Genomic DNA, 19,852 nt, shown 5'->3' on the forward strand with positions numbered 1-19,852 from the left:
CATAGGTCCTCTTATGTCCCCATAGCTCCTCATATCCCTGTAGGTCCTCTCACGTCCCCATAGGTCCTCTCATGCCCCATAGGTCCTCTCATGCCCCATAGGTCCTCTTGTGTCCCCATAGGTCCTCTTATGTCCCCATAGCTCCTCATATCCCTGTAGGTCCTCTCATGTCCCCATAGTTCCCTCATGACCCTACAGTCCCCTCGCACCCTCACAGCTCCTCTCACCGGTTGTTGATCTTATTCTTCTCAACTTGTTCACTCTGGCGCTGGTTCCATTCCTCCAGGTCCTTCTTGGCCTTCTCCCGCCACTCCTGTTCCATCACTTTGGAGGCAGCATCTGCAACCCACAACAGGTGAATGAGCAGCAGCTTTCCAGGAGGGATGTGAGGCACAGCTGGCTGTGCTTCTGGCTGCTGCTTCTCCCCTCGGCCCCGGCAGGCAGCCCTGGGTCCATCCTCAGCCAATCCCACATTAAGGTGGGGCAGGCCCCCATATAGCCTAAGGCTTCCCCACCCAACCGTGTCCCAGAGAGCCAACCCAGTGGGGAGCCCGGGGCCAGGGGGACCAGCCCAGCTTGCACACTCAGCCCTGCCCTCACCCAGCTCTTGCAGCCGTTTCCGCTGCTCCTCTCTCCATTTGCGGATGCTCTCGGGTTCCTGCGTCAGCCTGTCGACCTGGGCAATTGCAGCGTAGCCATCAGCTGGACCGTTAGCCTCCTAGGACACAAACACACGGCAGTGTACCCAGCCTGTCCACCTGCCCCTCTGTGTCTGGCGCCTGAGTACCAGGACACCCCCTCACATCTCAAACCACCTCATACCCACTGTCTCCTGGGACTGTACCCTGCCTTTGCACTTGCTGTGCCCTCTGCCAGTAATTCTGCTCCTTGTGTGACCGTGGGCAAGTTACTCAACCTCTCTGTGCCTCACTTTCCTCATCATAAAATGGGCTACAAAATAGCACCCACCCCACAGGGTTAATATGAGGATGAAATGAGTTAAAAAAGTGTAAAGAACTTCAAACGCTTCTTGGCACTCAGAGAGTTCCCTGTGTTTCTATCATTAAAGCCCTGCCCTATTAGTTTTATTTACCAAATAACACAGTCCCAAATGGCCTCACTTTATAATATGCTTACTTGTCCATTGTCTGTCTCCTCCATCAGAATGTCACCCTTGTGGCAACAGGGACCTTGCCTGTCCTGTTCACTGCTGTGTCCCCAGCATCTAGCACAATGCCTGGCATGTAGCAGGTACTCAATAACTATTTGCTGAGTGAACGAGCAGCCCTGAGATAGGCAGGGTGGCCATGGCTACGACTGTACAGTGATGAAAAACTCAGACTCTGCAGCTGGACCATCTGGGTTCAAATCCCACCTCTACTGCCTGCTATATATGTGTGTAGCCCAGGCAAGTTGCTCAACCTTGCCTGGCCTCAGTTTTCTCATCTGAAGTGAGAATAGTAATAAAAGTACCTCTAAGAGCTAGTTGTGAGGATTTGATGCAACAATATTTATAAGACATTTACAAGAGTGCCTGGCATGGAGTGATGGCTCAGTAAATGGTAGCTAGAATTATTATTATTATTAATTCCCATTTTATAGGGGAGGAAACTGAGGCCAGGAGAGATGGCACAACACAGTGGCAGAAGCAGGGCCAGAGTCCAGTCCTCTGGCTCCCAAGCCAGGGCTCTGCCCAATTCTCCACGCCACCTGCCAGGGTGGTGACTTGAAGCATTGCAGGCTGAGAGCTCAGCCCAGCAAGGATGGGGCTCCCCTCTGGTCTCGCAAAGCTGGAGACTTTATGATCCAGCCCCATCTCCTGGCACGCCCACTCTGGTGCTCTGTCCGCCCTGTACATTCCTGTCTGCACACATCCCACATGCCCATGCTGCCGGCTTTTGTCTCCTTTGTGCTTTTCGCCTTCAGTTGTCTTCCCTCCTTTCTCTGGCTGATGAAATCTTATTCCACCCCACAAGTTTCCAGCTCAGAGGTCACCAGCTCTGGGATATTTCCCAGCCCCAAAACAGATTTCACACCCTGTCCTCTCTGTGCTTCTTGTCACACCCTCACCTTCTACTGCGGGTGTCTCCCCGCTGGACCGTGAGCTCCCGGTGGGCAGGACAGGACCTTGTTTATAGCCTCTGAACTCCTGTCCCATCTTTTTATTGCTCCCTGTGCTCCTCCTGCAAGCACTCATTAAAACTGTCACGAGTACCAGCGTATCTTCTCCCCACCCAACAACATCTGTCCAGTGGTGCCTGCTGTGGGCATACAGCTGGTGATCAGTAAGCAGTGGCCATGTGGATGAAGATTCCCCCCCAGGGCCAGCATGTGCCCGGTTCAGAAGAAGGGCTGGGTAAGCGTCTGCCCAAGGGGCTGTGGGCAGCAGGGCGAAGGAGCACGCAGATGGAACATCAGGGCTGCATCTCCAGCTGTCTTTGGGGAGAAGGAAGGGCAGGCCCAGGGCGGAGAGGTGCAGCCTGGCTCCTCGGATCAGGCCCACCCTTGGGTGGGGCAGTTGGGGCGCTGTCCTTATTCCTCTTTCCTGCCCAGCATTACACTTCAACTGAGAGAGTCTCTCAAGACATCTCGAGGGGCCTTTCCAGGGCCCTAATCTGGACAACACGAGTTGATCACGGATGTACCTTTCCAGTTCTGGGAACAACCCTGTCCTGAGGCTAGGCTACCAGGACCTCTGCCCAATCCTATAGACTGTCCCGTCTGCAGACAAATGCAGTTACTTTTACTTTCTACGTGTTTATCCAGGTGCTACATTTTATTTCTTATTGGCACTCAGGATATCTTAAAAGCCTGGTTTGTTTACATGTTTACTATCTGCCCTCCCCACCCCACCCTACCCCGCCCCCCCAGTAAGGGAATTCCATGAGGACAGAAACTGCCTGTCTCTTTATAGTATGTAGACCATGGAGGGCCTGGCTGTAGGAGGATTTCAAGAACATTACTTGAATGAATTAACAGATGTTCAGGCTAGGGGTCAGGGATGAACGAGACAGCCCATCATCTGGGAGCTTGCAGAGGGAGTCCCTCACAAATGAGGACCATGGCTGGGGTACATGCATAACACGGGTCATGAAAAGAGTGGGGACAAGGGAGGGCATGACCTTTCTAGCCTGGGAGCAGAGTAGGCTGGGAAGAGATAGGGAAAGGGCATTTCAGACCAAGAGCTGGCAGCTTAAGGACCACATGAGGCCGGTGCCTTTGGAAAAATCTGAGTACAGAGATGCTACCAGGTGTGGAGCAGATGGGGTGGGAGAGGTGGGCTGGAGGGGGTCCTCTGGGTAAAAGTCATCCCATGGTGTCCTTCAGGATCCACCATCTCCATCAAGATTGCCCCAAAATTAAGACTCACAGGTTACAGCGTTTTAAAACTGGCAGAGAACTTGCAATTAAACAGTTCCCTTTGGTCTTTACAACCCTACATGGTGGGTTTCATTATCTTTGTTTTACAGGTAGGAAAAGTCTAGCTCCAAAGTCCCAGGGTCACCTGGCCAGGAACTGGCAGGGCCAGAATTCAAACTGAATTCCTGGGTGTCACACATAGCCACACGTGTGTCCATACATAGCCAATAGGGACCAAAGTTACTTCTGTGTCACGTGATTTTGGTCTCCCTGATAAGTCTACCATCCCAAGATTAGAGACTGCACCCCCTCCTCCCACTGCCCCACGCCCCATTCCCCGTCTGTCTCTCTCACACCCACACACGCACCCCCCTTGGCTCACTCAGTGGCTAGGTCAGGGATTTAGAAGCAGCTTCCAGGGCTACAGAGCACTTTTCTCAACAGACCTGCGGAGGCAGCAGTGCAGGGCTTCTAATCCCAATTTCACAAATGAGAAATCCAGCTCAGAGCAGTGACTAGTCCAAAGCTGTCCGGCTGGGAACAGCCAGAAATGAAGCGCAGGTTGTCTGACTCCATCCAAACTCCTCTGCCGCAGCCCGCCACAGCGCCCCGCGTAGGAGCAGTCTGGGTGTAGGAGCAGCTTGAGAGACCCTAGGGCTTCTCTGGGGCGGGGTGGGGGGGGGTGGCGGAGCCTAGAGCAGCTGCACTGCACATCCAGGGGCACTGCTCAGTGTGGTCCAAGCATGCTGTGCTCAGGCCCTGGGCACAAAGCCTGGCCAAGCTGGGCCTGCGTCCTCCACCAGCACGGCCTAGTAACAGGCTCTGGCTGGGAGCTGTGCCTGCCCCCCCAACCCCCATCCCTTCCGCCTGCGGGCACAGCAGCCCTGCACCCGTGGTCTCTTCAGGTTCCCCCAGCACACCCTTCTCTGCAGCAGGTGCCAGGCTCCAGGCAAGCCCCCGAATGCATGTCTTATCCTCTGTGCCTTTGCACATGCTGTCCCCCTAGCCAGGACCACCCACATGCCCCTGGGCAGCCTGGAACCCACTTCCAACATCCGTCCCTGTCACACTCTCTGACTTCAGTGCAGCGTCTGGCGCCTGAGCCTGGTTCAGGTCCCAGCTCTTCCCTGCTGTGCAACCAGAGCTATTAAACCTCCCTGTGCATCCTCCTCCTCATCTGTAAAATGGGGATAATGACAGAACCTACATCGTAGGGGTGTTGGGAGGATGAAATGAGTTAATCCACATAAAGCTTTTGGGTGGTGCCTGACGCATAGTAAGAACTCTTGAGACCAGCCCCACACCCAAGCCCTTGCCATCCTGCATGACTTTCAGGTCTCTGTCCTTTGAGCTCTTCGAGGACAAACATCCATGGGATTTGCCTCTACATCTGAGGCCCTGAGCACAGCGCATGGCACTCAGAATGCGAGTTGACTAAATGAAGGAATGAGGGGCTGCCTGCAAAGCGATGTGGAGGGCACGGGGACACAGCATCAGAGCGACTGGGCTTTAAGTCCCCTCCTGCGACTCACTGGATGTGTGACCTTTAAGAAGTCCCTTCCCGGGGCTCCTTAGGTTTCGTCACCTGTCAAATGGGAGTGACAATATCCCACTCGGGGTGCAAAATGGGGCCTGAATGCGATAACTGCCCTGTGACCCCTGTAGCCTGTAGCGGACATGCACATGCACATGCACGGGTGGCAGAGCTGCAGGGCTCACCATTGCCCGTGGCATGCCCCCAGCAGGCCGGCTTGCGCTGTACCATCACCACAACCAGGAAGAACTCAGTGGTGCTGCCAGCAGACAAGGCCCTGAGAAGCTATTTGCTGGCTCCCCTTCTCCAGCTGCTCTGGACTTATTTTCCTGCCCTGCCCCTGCCAGTGAGCAGTGAGGTCGGGAGGGCCACAGTCGGGCTCCTCTTTAATCACTTGACTGTCGCAGTGAGGAAATCGGGTCAGCCGCCAGTGGGGCTGGCAGCCCAGGAGGGCTCGCCAGGGGCTGCAGGAATGCTCTGAGCCCCTCCCAAGCTCGAAAGGGAAGAGGTCAGGCGGGAATGGCCTGTGGACCAAAAGGCCACAGGCTACAGTCAGGGCCAGGCTTGTCTCAGCCCAGCTCCCCAGCACTCCTCTCCCGAGGGACCCCTCTGCTGGACACTGGATACCACCACAAGGGCTTCCGGGGGGCCATGCTGGCCGAGCATGTACTGTGACTCCAGGGACAGCCAGGAGAATGAGGCATAACCAATCTGTGGGATTGACCAGCTAAAGCTAAGCTGAGCTGAGCTGTTGATTCCTCTAAGTAGCTCAACGGGGATGCAGGCTTATCCTTAGGCCTTGTTGGGGATCAGGTTCACAGTTGGGCCCCCTAGTGGCCCATAGCCTTCCAGAAAAGATTAAGAAAGGTAACAGGAAAGTTCTGCCCAGGACCCTTGAACGCCTGGGGTGCACAAGCCAGACCCTGCTCTATGCTCCATCCTAAGAAAAGGCTGCAGGGGCTTCCCACCCGCCAGCCAGGGGCTGTGGCCTGCCTGCTCCAGCAACAAGGGGATGGTACAAAGGACACCAGATCAGGGGCAGGAGACCTAGATGAACCTGAACTTGGCCACTAAGCTTCTGAGTGACTCGCCTCATCTGTGACCTCTCCCCTGCCTGTTAGGATGCTAACGTGGCACAGATGTGAAATGAGTTACAGATAAACATAGCTGGGGTTATTCTTGGTAGCAGGGAGAATAAGAGTTCCCACCGAGATTGGGGAGGAGGCCCAGGGTTTCTCAGATCCATTAAATACAAAGCGAGGCCTGGGGCAGGGAGGGAGAAGGCCTCAAGATCCTAATGTATAGAAAGGGAAAATTATCCTGCTCATGGTGTTCTAGGTACTTCTCCGGTCCCAAGTGTATCTCCAGCTCCAGGGCCACTTTAGGACACTGACCTTTTGGGTCAGGCCACGTCCTTTTGAGTGTGCCCAGGACAGGGGCAGCCTGAGTCTCAATGCTCTGCCAAACTGTACCGGCGTCAATGCTGCTTATTTGGTGCTCTCAGGCCCAGGGAGACACGAAGCCCTTAAAGTCCTAGAGACTGACTTTTCCAGCTTGCTGGTAGTTGAGTAATTTTCCAGAAATGGGACTTGGCCAGTTGCCCTGTGTAAGGTACCAGCCCATCTCTCTTACATAAGAAAGTATTGTTTGTTCTCCCTGAGGATTTAGGAGGCCAGCTCCTCAACGAAGCAGAGCTCAGGAGATCCTGCAGCTGCAGCCCCAGCAGTCAAGGGTCTTTGAGCCAGTCCAGTGGGAATTAAAGTTTATCCAGTGAAGGTTTTGCCCCCACCCAGGTATCTGCAGGTTGGGGGTAAAGACTGTTGCATCTGTGGGGTCCTGGGGATGCTATTTGTGGTCCAAGTTCTTTAAGTACTTTCAAAATGAACTGTGTATGTATGAAGGGAGGGGGGTTAAGTGAGTGTGGAGAGAAGCAGTATTTAACTAGAAATATCTTTACTAGCTGTTTTTTTTTGGGGGGGTGAGTGTGTGCGCATGTGTGTTATAGGATCACTACAAAGAATTTTAAGACAATCCAGTGAAAGTGAAAGCCCTTTCCTTATCCCCCCTTCTCCCGCAAGCTCGGGGCTAACCACTGTTAACAGTTGGTACACATCCTTTCAGATCTTTCATGAAAACATATTTCTAAAATAAAAAACAGGACCACACTGTGCATATTATTCTGCAAGCTGCTTTTCCATTTACTATATTATAGGCATCTTTTCATGTCAATACAGAAAGCTCTGACTGCTCTTTTTAACAACAGAATGGTTTTCCAATTTACCTACCCAGGCCCTCAATACTAGGCACTTAGGTTGTTTCCAGTTTGTCTGCTATTATAAATAATCCTGCAAAGAATCTGGGTGTCCTTGTCCAGCTATTTCCTTTGGGAAAATTCTGAGAAGTGGAATCTCTGGGTCCAAGGCTCACCCAGTTAAAATGCTCAGACATGGTGCAGATGACCACTGGCTTCAGCCTCCCACCAATGGCACACACGTGTGCAGGGCCCTGTGTTTCCTTTAGTCCATGCCACTGCAGGCCACTTAATCTCTCCCTCTGGAAGCTGGACATCATCACGGGCAACCTGAGGCAACACCCCATTGATCCCTGTGGTCCTTATTCTTCATCCCCTTCTCCTACATGACCAAAAGAACCACATCAAAATCTTTCTTGATGTTCCCATCCCAATGAACAGAACTTGAATCCCTAATCCTACCCATGATGGGGGCCAAAAGTTACTGAGACCCAGGCTATCGGTCCCTTCCCCTGCTACGACAGAATCTTGCTTACCTGATACACATCTCCATTGACTGTGGTCCCCATGTCCTCAGAACCCGCTGGAAAGAGAACAGAAGACAGCATCACTCATTGCTCAGCTTATAGCAAGCAGGGTCTTACATTAGCCCCCAAAGCAACCTCTGTATATGTCCATGTGCGTACTAACTCCCCGCCCTACACGCACACATAATGGATATGCAAATAACCTGGGCTCAATCCTTGACTGTGCACAAAGCCTTCTCACAGCCATTATGACCTCTGATTTTCACCATAGCCTTGTGACAAAGCTGTTATCAACCCATTTTACAGATTCTCAAATTGAGGCTCAGAGAGGCTACGTGATTGCCCAAGGTCACCCAGCCAATAATAGGTCCTCACCTACCCAAAACTTATTTCCCCTCAGCCACGGCTGGGAATGGCCCAACTGTCTGTGGAGCTTGTGCCTGGTGAACAGGCAGAGGCTCTGGAGGCCCAGGGCAGGGTCTGCGAGGGCTCAGGAAGAGGGGCCTGCAGGTCTCTGCCTGTCCCTGTGGTGCCTTGAGCAATGGCTCCACCTCGGAGAGCAGGAATCACAGCCCCCACCAGGCAGCACCTGGCCTACTTTTCCTCCTCCTGCCCCTCCCAGAAGGAGTCGATTTTGCCCTCACCTAAACAGTGACTCCTCCCGGTCCCTTTCCCTGACATCTCGTTAGTCACAAATTCCTGTGGCTTCTGCTGCAACAAGAATCCTCAAAGTTGCCCTCCGCCCTCTGCCCCCAGCCTGGCCCACCTGTACAACTACTTTGGCCTGTCTGTCCCGCTAGTGGCAAGCACCTGGACGGGCACGCCTGTGTCCATTATCCTCACCGCTGTCTTCCCCAGAGCCGTGCACGGTACCTGTGACTTAGGACGCGCTCAGAAACTAATTGTTGAATAAGCAAATGAATCAGTGCATTAAAGAAAGAAGGAATAAATGGTTTTTGTCCACTCACTGGCCTCCCTGCCTCCATCTTCACCCTCTCCCAAACCTCTTTCAAACCAGCTGCCAAGGTTGACGTTTTGAAAAGCATACACTTACCTGTGTCACTCCTCTAATTAAAAATATAGTGAACACAAACCAAAAGGAAATCCACTTCCCGTGGACCATGGTGGCCGATAGGGCCTGCTCCTTCCTTGGGGCCTCAGCAGGTGCTGTCCCCTCTCCCTAGAAAGCTCTCCTGCCCATTTCTATGTGGGCTGCTGCCTCACGCCCTTCAGCTGCTGCTCAAACACTGCCTTATTAGAGGCCTTCCCTGACCACTCCTGACATTCATCCCCCAGCACCCCTACCTCCTCCCCTGGGCAGTTATTTTCTCTGTAGCACCTACCACAGCCTGATATGTTTATTTTTGTATGTGCTTATTATCTGTCTTCCCCACTTGAATGCCCTCTGGGAGGGCAGAGACTTTGTTTTGTCCACTGCTGGGATCCAGCACCTAGAACAGTGCCTGACACATAATAGGAGCCCAATAAATATTTGTTGAATGAGTACATTGAACTTTGGCCCATAGCTCGTGAGGATCTTTACAATCTGGCCCTGCCCATTTTTCCTGCCTCACTTCCCACCAGTCCCTCCCACAAACCCTATCCTGGTTTCCTCCTTCCCCAAACACACTATGTCGCATCCCACACCTTTCTTCCTGCTTCCCTCACTAAACAATGTGCTTTGGGATCCAGCTGTTTTCCAAGGCCCAGCTCACAAGTCATCCCCTCTGGGAAGCCGTCTACTACTTCCCCTACTTCCCTGGGTGCTGATGGAAGGTCTCAACTCTGAGGTATCCCAGAGTATCGTACAGAATCCCCCAGGCTCTTATGCGATTACTGTGACCTCCCACGGGTCATTCACTCCCTCATAAGGCTCTGTACCCCATTCAGCTCCTAAGGGTGAGCAGTGTTGGCTAAATGGAAGCTGACTTGCTCTTTGGGGGCCCACTGTTATCTACAAGGCCTGAGGACTCTCAGAAACTGCAATGCCTCTTAGCCAAGACCCACAGGAGGCTGCACAAGATCACCGCAGATGGACAAGTACACTTTACCAGCCAGGTAGAGCTGTGAGTAATGGTGACAGTGTTTTCAGCTTGGGGACTGAAGAGAAGGATACTTAATCCCATGGAAATAATGCCCAGCTGATATAGATTATAATCAACTTTGTTTGCACAGCCAAACATTGATTGATTTTGACCAACCGTTGTCAGCCACCCTCCCTACTCATTCAGATGGGGTTTCTCCTGCATGGGTGGCCTGGCCCCTAAATTGGTGGCAGCATCTTCCGCAAAGTGGCTTCTTCTCCTGGGGCATCTCCTCTACCAGGGCCTTACGTTACCAGGGTCCATTCACGATGATGCTGGTCTGTGCACCTGGCATTTCTGGAGGGGAAGTTGCGGCCCCGCCTCCCCGACCAGTCCCAGCCTCAGGCCCCTTGTCCACAGGTGCCCACCCTGGCCTTCAGAAAGTCTCTGTGCCCCAGTCTCTCAGTCCCATGAGTGTCCCCCTGGAATGAGGCTTAACCTCTTTGGGAATCCACACATACCCACACACAGAATTAAAAGTCTCTGTCCCCACAATGAGTAGCCCACGGCACGTTGATAATCACGTGTCCACAGTCCGAAGCCGGCAGAACCAGAGTACGGCAGATACGAGTCCCAAGGATAACCCTGTGGGTGTTGCTTCTCTCAGATCCCTGACCCCTTTTGGAACGGGGGCAGACAAGGGTCCAGAGCATTCCTGGGAGGTTACTGAGGCCCATCAGGGGAAATGGGCTTGTCAGGAAATGACTGGGCAAGTCGGGGTCAGAGCCAGGTGGAGTGCTTAGAAATCTGGGTGTGAAAATGTACACACCTCCTGGGCCCTACCCAAGGCTGATGAATGGAAACAAAGTATCCATTGCTCAGGCTGGCCGTCGTTCCAGCCCCAGAGGAGAGACTCAAAGTGGCTCAGGCTCAGGCCTACACTAAACAGTTTCCTTGGGAGCCCAACGTCAGTGCACTCAGCACAGGGGCATCATTTAAGAGACGAGACTCAATGGTGGTGAGTGGTGCTGGCTGCGGGAGCTTCCGCCCAGCTCCCAGCAGCCCAAGGCACATTTTCCGCACCTCATTTGGGCTTCTGGCACTCATCACTGGTCTTGGGGGATTACTTGCTCATCACCGTCTAGGCCTAGGAGGATCAGATCAATTCCATCCTATCTGGCCACCTATTGAGCCGCCATCCCATAACCCCTCCCGGATCCCCGTGCCCCACTCAGCAGAGCAGCTGAGCATTTGCTGCTTTACTGGTTGTGAGTCTGGGAGACCCTCAGAGGGCCATGTCCCCGCTTCTCTCCCTGCCACCTCAGGTCTGGGGCCAATCTGTGCACCACCCCTGCCGGAGAGGGAACCTCCCATCCAGGCTGTAAACCCCCGGAGCCCCATTGTCCTGGGAGAGGTCACAGCCTGCTCAACCCCCAGCCACCTCTGCGGCCCTCTGCCTGACTTCTACCTTCTTCTCTCTTAGGTGGTTCTGACACTGGCTCTCCCAGGCCAACCCGACTGGGGAAGTTGGTGGTCTCAAGGGGAAGATGTGGACAAATGAATACTGGTACATGAACGTGGGCTCACATTTCCTAGGAATTCCCTGGGATGTGTGAGGGTCCCGCTGAAGTGCTAGGAGCTGCTGCTGCTTCAGAAGTCCTCCACTGCTGCCTTGGTTGAGTAGCAAAAGACCCCTCTCCCTACCTCTACATCTCATCACCTCCCAGGGTGACTGCCACAGCATTTGAAAGAGCATGGAGCCCACAGTTGAGAAGCCTGGGATCAAGTCCCAGATCTGTCACTCATGGCTGTGTGACTTTGGGCAAGATATTCAGGCTCTCTGGGCCTCCAGTTTCTCATATGTTACAAAAGGCTTGTTATGTTTCTCATACCAAGAGGATACAGAGATGCTTCAAGCTCCTCAAGCCACAGGAACTGTCTTATTCATATCTGTATCCCCACTGGGCCTGGCACACAGTAGATGCTCAGTAAATGCTGAATGAATACAAACATGACTAAAAGGATCCTTACTTGTAAACATTTTTAAAAAATATGTAAGGTACCACTTATTCCAACAGGCCCATAAACTCCTACCAAAACGACAACATTAACAAGAAGCAAGCGCTGTTTTGGAGGTACCCATGAAAGTGATATCTACTTTTTTACTAGATACGTTAAGAAATTGCCCTTTCAGGCAGAGCCAGAGCAGGAACACTGTTGATAAACACAGTACTGCAAGGACCAGGCCCCAAATCCTGAGTCCTGGACCACCTTTGGAAAACCATTGAGCTACCAACCCCAGGAAGACAGGACCACATCTGACTGAAGCCCTCTGTGCTCCTGCCCCCACCCTGGTGTCTAACTCAGAGCCTGGCATATGGAAGACAGTGTGGTCAGGTGGAAAGGGTTAGAGTTAGAGAGAAATGGTTTAGAGTCCTCACTCTGTCACTTACTAGTTGTTTCAGTAGTGTACCTTTTGAGCCTCGGTTTTGCCATCTCTGAAATGGGTTTAATAATGCATATGAAATGATTAAATGTAAGAAAAGTGCCTAGACCAGTGACTGCAGGATGGCAAGTGTTCCCCAGGGAAGGTCTGTGAGTTCTTGGAGCACCCAGCGTCCCCTGCTTTCCCAGCTGTTAGGAGGGAGCTACTTCTGAGGGGCAGGGAGATCTGGGGTTCTGCCCACACCTGCAGGGCTCGGCCTGGGGCAGCAGCCTACTGGGAAGCTCAAGCCTGGGCTGTGTTGGATTCCGGAGCCAGGCAATAGTGGAGTTGGCTTGGGGATGAAATGTCATGACGAATTTCTGTCCTGGGAGCCACCAGATCCACAGCCCCAGGCAAGGCCTCAGGTGGGGATCTCCAAAAGATCCCCCCCGTCCCCGCCGCATCTCCTCCAGGTCCCGGTCAGGTACACACTAGCCCCAGGCTGCTCCTGGCTGGCCATAGCAGGCCCTCTTCACTCCACCCGGTACCCCGGGTGCGAGCCCCAGGTCCCCCAACCCCCAGGCCACCAGGCTGACTCACCCCCACTCACGGGTCCCGGCTGCGTGAGGGCCGCCTGGCTGCCAGCAGGTGCCCCGAAGCCCTCGTCATTCTCTATGCCCGCGATTTCACTCTCCTGCTGGGCCAGGAAAGCAGCCGCCGGGTCCTCCTCGGGCGCCTCGGGGGCCCCGCTCTCCGTCGACGAGAAGAAGCCAAAGTCATCAGCCATTTTCCCCACGTCTCTCTGAAGCGTCCGCCTGCCGCTCGGCTCTGCCCGGCGCGTGCCCCGCCCTGCGCCCGGCGGCCGCGACACTGTCACCCGAGCCGCCCGGGGGAGCCGGCCTCGGCGGGGACAGGCTCGGCGCGGCGGCCCCGCACTTCCTTTCCGCCACCGGGCCCGGCTCGCCTGTCACTGCGGCTGCAGGCGGGAGGAGCCGGGACGGGAATGCGGTGATGTCACCGGCCGAGGGAGGAGGCCCGCAGGACGGCCGGAGGTCGCCTCACAGCGGCCACAGGAGGGCGGCAGCAGGACGGCGGCGCAGCCCGAGGGGCCCAGAGGCCCGGGCCGCGCTCCCCGCTCCGGGCCAGCAGCACGCATTTCCAGGACACCAGGACAGGGCGCAGCTCCCGCAGGGTCTAGAGGCGAAGCGGACTGCAGAAAGTGACCATAGCGTGTACAGGGCCACCGCAGGTTGGCAGCCCGGGCTTCGGGAGCACCGAGGGGGTGGTCGCTGCGCAACCTGGCTCCTGATTCATTCTGCAAAAGTTTCTTCTCCTAAGCTAGGCGGGTATTATGAAGCCCATTATCATGAGCCTTGGAGAAATGACAGTAAGTCCCACGGCTTTACTGCATCTTTCCTGCAAGTCCAGGGCCTTTCCCACAAGGCCGTGTTGCTTCCGTGCATTTCTTCAGCACTTCCTTTCATTCGGTGAGGCTTCAGCTCAGACCGCCAGAGTTTGTGTGTCCTGACTGGGTCCCTACTTGGAGGCTGGGTCCCTTAAATGTCCCTTAAGTATGAACCAGCTTGGGAAAGGCAGACCTAATTTATCCAGGCAGCCTGCCGTTCAGTCACCCTGAATAAAGTCTCCAAAATACAGTAAAACCGAGCCTTGGCGACGGGGAGATTACAGCCTAAGAGGCCTACAGATAGGAAATGGCCAGACAGCACAGCATAAAAGGCGCTCTGACATTTAAACACAGGGTATTGGGGGGCCCGGAGAACCACCATTGGATCTGGGCTTTGGGATTTTCTCTTTCTGATTTGAAACCTGAAAGTCAACTATAACCTGGAAAAGAGAAAGGAAAGATGTGCTGCAAACTGGGGGTTCCCTTGGGGGTGGGGAGCAGAAGGCTAGACCACCGAAGGGCAATTTCAGTTTTGCACAGTAATACTTTGATGTAGTTTTCACTGTTATGATAAGAATATAATTATTTATCAGTGTAGGAAAGAAAGAAAGAAGCTTCAGGCCCTGCACAACCTGGTCCAAGCACAGCACTCCACCATCATCCATCTCATTCCTCTCCCTCATTCCCCCAGCTGCAGGCTCAGGTGCTGAAAAGACCTTGAAAGTTTCCTAGTTTAACAAACCAGCCATAAATGTGGACTCCAGGTTTCGTAGAGACAGAAGGACTAGTGAACATGCTCTGTGCCTGCCATGCTCTCCCCTGGATGTTCTTACTTGGTTCCCGGAGACTTCGGTGCCACTACAGGCACTCTTCCCAGCTATTTCTTCCTTCCTTCCTGCTCCTTCCTAATTTAACCATCAGCAGAATTTAGCTCCATGCTTAATTTATACAAATTACTGGTCCAGATCATTCTGCAACCATGCTTGCTCTTGTACATGACTCTTATTCTTAATCATGAATATTAAAAATGATCGTTAAAAAGTTATCTTTTGAACCATGCAGCACTTCTTTGTGCTGGAGATTCCCACTTTCTTGACACCTCCCTAAATATCTTTGGATATCTCTAAACACAGTTCTTGTCTTCTAATTCTCCATTTAATTGTGAAGCTCAGTAATGGTCAAAAGACATGAATAAATAAAGTTGAGTAAAGATATGGGACAGTCGCACAGAATCTAAATTTCAGCTCATGAAGTCTGAAGTGGAGAAATTTTAAAAACATTTTTAATGGAAAATTTCAAGCATGCAGAAGAGTAGAAAGATTGGTATAATACAACTCGACATAATAACCCCTGAACCTCAGTGTTACTAACATAGAGTCAGTCTTGTTTCATCTGCAACCTTTATTCCTCCCCATATATTATATAATTTCATCTGGAAATCATCCACTATGTTAACTTCTATTTTTTTAATTTAGAGATTTTTTTAAATTGTGGTAAAAAATACATCAAAAGTATGGCCTTTACCATTTTTAAGTGCACAGTTCAGTAGTGTTAAGTACAATTACATTGTTGTTCAACAGATATCCAGAACTTTTTCATATTACAAAACAAATTCTAGGACTTTCCTGGTGGCGCAGTGGTTAAGAATCTGCCTGCCAATGCAGGGGACACAGGTTTGAGCCCTGGTCCGGAAGGATCCCACATGCCGCAGAGCAACTAAGCCCGTGCGCCACAACTACTGAGCCTGAGTTCTAGAGCCTGCGAGCCACAACTACTGAGCCCATGTGCCACAACTACTGAAGCCTGCACGCCTAGAGCCCGTGCTGTGTAACAAGAGAAGCCACGACAATGAGAAGCCTGCGCACCACAACGAAGAGTAGCCCCCGCTCACCGCAACTAGAGGAAGCCCGTGCACAGCAACGAAGACCCAACACGGGGAAAAATAAATTTATAAAACAAACAAACAAAAAAATTCTATACCTGTTAAACAATTCCTCACTTTCCCTTCCTCAATGCCCATGGCAACCATCAGTCTACTTCCTGCCAATATAAATTTGACGGCTTTAGATACCTCACGAAGGTGAAATCATACAGTATTGTATCCTTATTTCACTTAGCATGTTCTCAAGGTTCACCATGTTCTGACAGATGTAGCATGTGACAGAATTTCCTCCCTTTTTAAGGCTGAATAATATTCCATTGTATGATGTATATACCGCATTTTCTTCATCCATCCGTCCATGGACACTTGGGTTGGTTCCACCTTAGTTACTATGAATGATGCTGCTGTTAACACAGCTGTGCAAATATCTCTTTGAGATCCTGCTTTCTGTTCTTTTAGATATATACCCAGGAATGGCATTGCTGGATCATAGGGTAATTGTATTTTCAATATTTTGAAGAATCACCACACTGGTTTCCAGAGCCACTACACCATTTTACATTCCCACTAATAAGCTCCTTTTTTTTTTTTTGATTTTACTTTCAAGGTTCCCCCCCCACCCTTTTCAACTTTTAATTTCAGACTTACAGAAAACTGTAAATAATTCCCATAGGCCTCTCACCAGATTCCTTAAATGATAACACTTTATCACATTGTCTTTATTCTTTTTATTTCTGTCTCTCTTTCTCCTATACTGTTGGAGAGTAAGTTATAGACACCATGACCCTACATCCCAAAATATTTCACTTTGTGTTTTCCTAACAATAAGTACATTCATTTATATAACTATTATACAATTATCAAAATCAAGGTATTAATATTGATATAATACCATTATCAAATTGACATAACTTACTCAGATTTCACCAAATGTCCCAACAATAGAAGAAAAGAAAATCCCAAGTAATGTATTTAGGTACTGCATTCAGTTACCTTCTCTGTTTGATCTCCTTCAATCTAGAACCATTCCTCTCTTTATTTCTCTTTCATGACATTGATGTCTTGAAGATTACTGGTCAGTTATTTCATCCTTCAATTTGAGGTGTCTTTGTTTCCTCCTGATTAGATTCAGGTTAAACATTTTTGGCAGGAATAATACAAATGTGATGCTGAGTTCCTCTCAGTGCATCATGTCAGGAAGCACATAATGTCAATTTCTCCAGTTACTGGTGATGTTTATTTATGTATTTTTTATTTTTTAGCCGCTGGCATGCGGGATCTCAGTTCCCCAACCAGGGGTCAAACCCGCATCCCCTGCATTGGAAGCTCGGAGTCTTAACAACTGGACCGCCAGGGATGTCCACTGGTGATGTTAACATTGATCACTTGGTTAAGGTGGTGTCTGTTAGGTTTCTCCACTGTAAAATTACTACTTTTCCCTTTATAATTAATAAATATCTTGTGGAGGGTACATTAATACTTGTAAATTTTATATTGCTCTGTAAAATTACACCGATTCATTCATTATAGCATCTATTGATTTTTGCATGATTCAGGTATTATAATGATAGTTGCCAAATGGTAATTTTCTAGTTCCATCATTCCTTATACATTTATTAGTTGGCTTTCTACTATAGGGAAAGTGTTCGTTTGTTTGCTATGTCTGCAAGATTCATAGACTCATTTGATCCAAGTGGGTTGTAGTATTTTGCTATCATTATTTATTTTAGTGCTTAAAATTGTCCAAGATTGGGTCACTGGGAGCCCCTTCAAGCTGGCTCCTGTGTTTCTGATATGTCTACATTATTCTTTGAGAGCATTCTCACTTTCTGGCACAGCAAAATGTTCCAGGCTTAAGAATAAACCATTTCTCTATCATCAAAAAGTCTACAAAGAATAAAATGCTAGGGAGGGTGTGGAGAAAAGGGAACCCTCCTACACTGTGGTGGGAATGTAAATTGGTGCCACCACTATGGAAAACAGTATGGAGGTTCCTCAAAAAGGCTAAAATAAGAGTTACCATATGATCCAGCAATCCTACTCCTGGGCATATATCTGGAAAAGACAAAAACTCTTAATTCAAAAAGATACATGCACCCCAATGTTCATAGCAGCACCATTTACAATAGCCAAGACATGGAGACAACCCAAGTGCCCGTCAACAGATGATTGGTTTAAGAAGATGTGCCATATATATATATATATATATATATATATATATATATGGCACAGCAACAGCAACATGGGTGGTCCTAGAGAACAGGCCTAGAGAAAGTCAGACAGAGAAAGACAACTATTATGTAATATCACATATATGTGGAACCTAACAAACAATACAAATGAATCTACATACAAAACAGAAATAGACACACAGACATAGAAAACAAACTTATGGTTATCAAAGGGGAAAAGGGGGGAGGGGAGAGATAAATGGGGGGAGGAATAAATTAGGAGTACGGAATTAACAGATACAAACAATTATACTATACATAAAATAGATAAGCAACAAGGATTTACTGTATAACACAGGGAACAATATTCAGTATCTTCTAATCACCTCTAATGGAAAATAATCTGAAAAAATATATATATATAACTGAATCACTTTGCTGTACCCCTGAAACTAACACAATATTATAAATCAACTATACTTCAATTTAAAAAGAGAAAGAAATGGTGATGATTAATGTCATACATGTGCAGGCTAAAGCTATGGTGTAATTATTTTGCAATATATGAATGTATCAAGTCAACTGGTTGTACACCTTAAACTTACTCAATATTGTATGTCATTCATATCTCAATAAAGCTGACAGGAGAAAGAATAAACAATTTCTATGAGAACTTCTGGTACCTTTGAGAGGAAGATGAAGAAACCAAGATCACGTGCCAGGTGTGATCCTTGTTATGGCTGAAGCTTCTCCTCTTCCTCTTCCTTAGTCCTTATCTTCATCTTCTTCTTTACATAACCACAAAATTATTATAACATCAAAAAAAGTTTCTCCTCCAAATTCCGCAGTGTCATCCATTATCTAATCCGTATTCAGATTTCCCCACTTGTGCCATAAATATCTTTCTATTGTAGGTTTACTCACTTAGGATCCAGACAAGGTCAAAACATTGCATTTGGTTGATATAACTCCTAAGTTCCTTACAAAAAGTTTTTATTATGGACAATTTCAATCATATACAAATATAGAGATAACAAAATTAATATATGATATAATAATAAAATTATAATTACAATAATATACTAAACCGCAGTGTGCCCATCAGCCAGCTTCAATAATTATCAATATTTGGCCAAACTTGTTTCACCTACATCCCCACCACTGCCCCGTGCTTTAATTCTTTTAAAGCAAGTCCCACATGCTATATCAATTCATCTATAAATATGTCTCTAAAATAGAAGGATTTCTTACCCCCTCTTAATATAATCACAATATTAATTATCATAGATAAAAATTAAGAATATTAATATCAGCAAATATTCAGTAAGTATTCAAATTTTCATAATTGTCTTATTTTTTTGCAGTTGGTTTGTTAGAATCAGGATCTAAACAATGTCTCCATATTACATTTACTTATGTCTCTTAAGTCTTTTTGAAAAATCAGCTTTATAAGGTAAAATTTATAATCAATAAAGTGCGTCCATTTTAAGTGTATAATTCCATGAGTTCTGATGTGTATACCTGTATAACTATCAACACACTCAAGATATGAAACATGTATTACCCTAAAAAGCGGTACGCGGGCCTCTCACTGTTGTGGCCTCTCGTGTTGCGGAGCACAGGTTCTGGACGCGCAGGCTCAGAGGCCACGGCTCACGGGCCTAGCCACTTCACGGTCTGTGGGACCTCCCCGGACCGGGGCGCAAACCCGTGTCCCCTGCATTGGCAGGCAGACTGTCAACCACTGCGCCACCAGGGAAGCCCATGCTACTTCTCAGTCAACTCCCCCTACTGCCTGCAACCTCCAACCCCAAGCAACGACGCCTTCTGTTACTACAGATTACTTTTTGTTATTCACCCATGTTGTTTCATATATCAATGTTTTACTGTACTGTAGAACCTTGTAATAGTAGGGACTTCACTGGTTGTCCAGTGGTAAAGAATCCACCTTCCAATTCAGGGGACGCGGGTTCCACCCCTGTCGGGCAACTAAGATCCCACATGCCGCAGGGCAACTAAGCCCACGTGCCACAACTACTGAGCTCGCGCTCCTCAGCTAGAGAGCCCACATGCTGCAAACTACAGAGCCCACACGCGACAACTAGGGAGAGAGAAAAAGAAAAAAAAACAGTGACCACCCAGAGGGGTGGGATAGGGAGGAGATATGGGGATATATGTATATGTATAGCTGATTCACTTTGTTGTAAAGCAGGAGCTAACACACCATTGTAAAGCAATTATACTCCAATAAAGATGTTAAAAAAAACCCAAAA

General features: G+C 49.3%; 1 protein-coding gene across 1 annotated transcript in view; it reads right to left on the reverse strand.

Moving 5' to 3' along the window:
• CLTB (clathrin light chain B) overlaps nt 1–13,125 on the reverse strand; it is an 18,404-nt gene extending 5,279 nt beyond the window's left edge. Inside the window, exons 1-4 of the mRNA XM_029217998.1 lie at nt 12,722–13,125; nt 7,682–7,728; nt 601–718; nt 228–339 (exon numbers count right to left, since the gene is read on the reverse strand). Coding sequence (XP_029073831.1) covers nt 228–339; nt 601–718; nt 7,682–7,728; nt 12,722–12,908 — 464 coding nt within the window. The 5' untranslated portion in view covers nt 12,909–13,125. The remainder of the gene's footprint in view (nt 1–227; nt 340–600; nt 719–7,681; nt 7,729–12,721) is intronic.
• Between the last annotated feature and the right edge of the window lie 6,727 nt (nt 13,126–19,852).

This window comes from Monodon monoceros, unplaced genomic scaffold (genome assembly GCF_005190385.1).
Source record: "Monodon monoceros isolate NGI ecotype Baffin Bay Population unplaced genomic scaffold, NGI_Narwhal_1 Super_Scaffold_12, whole genome shotgun sequence".
NCBI lineage: Eukaryota > Metazoa > Chordata > Mammalia > Artiodactyla > Monodontidae > Monodon > Monodon monoceros.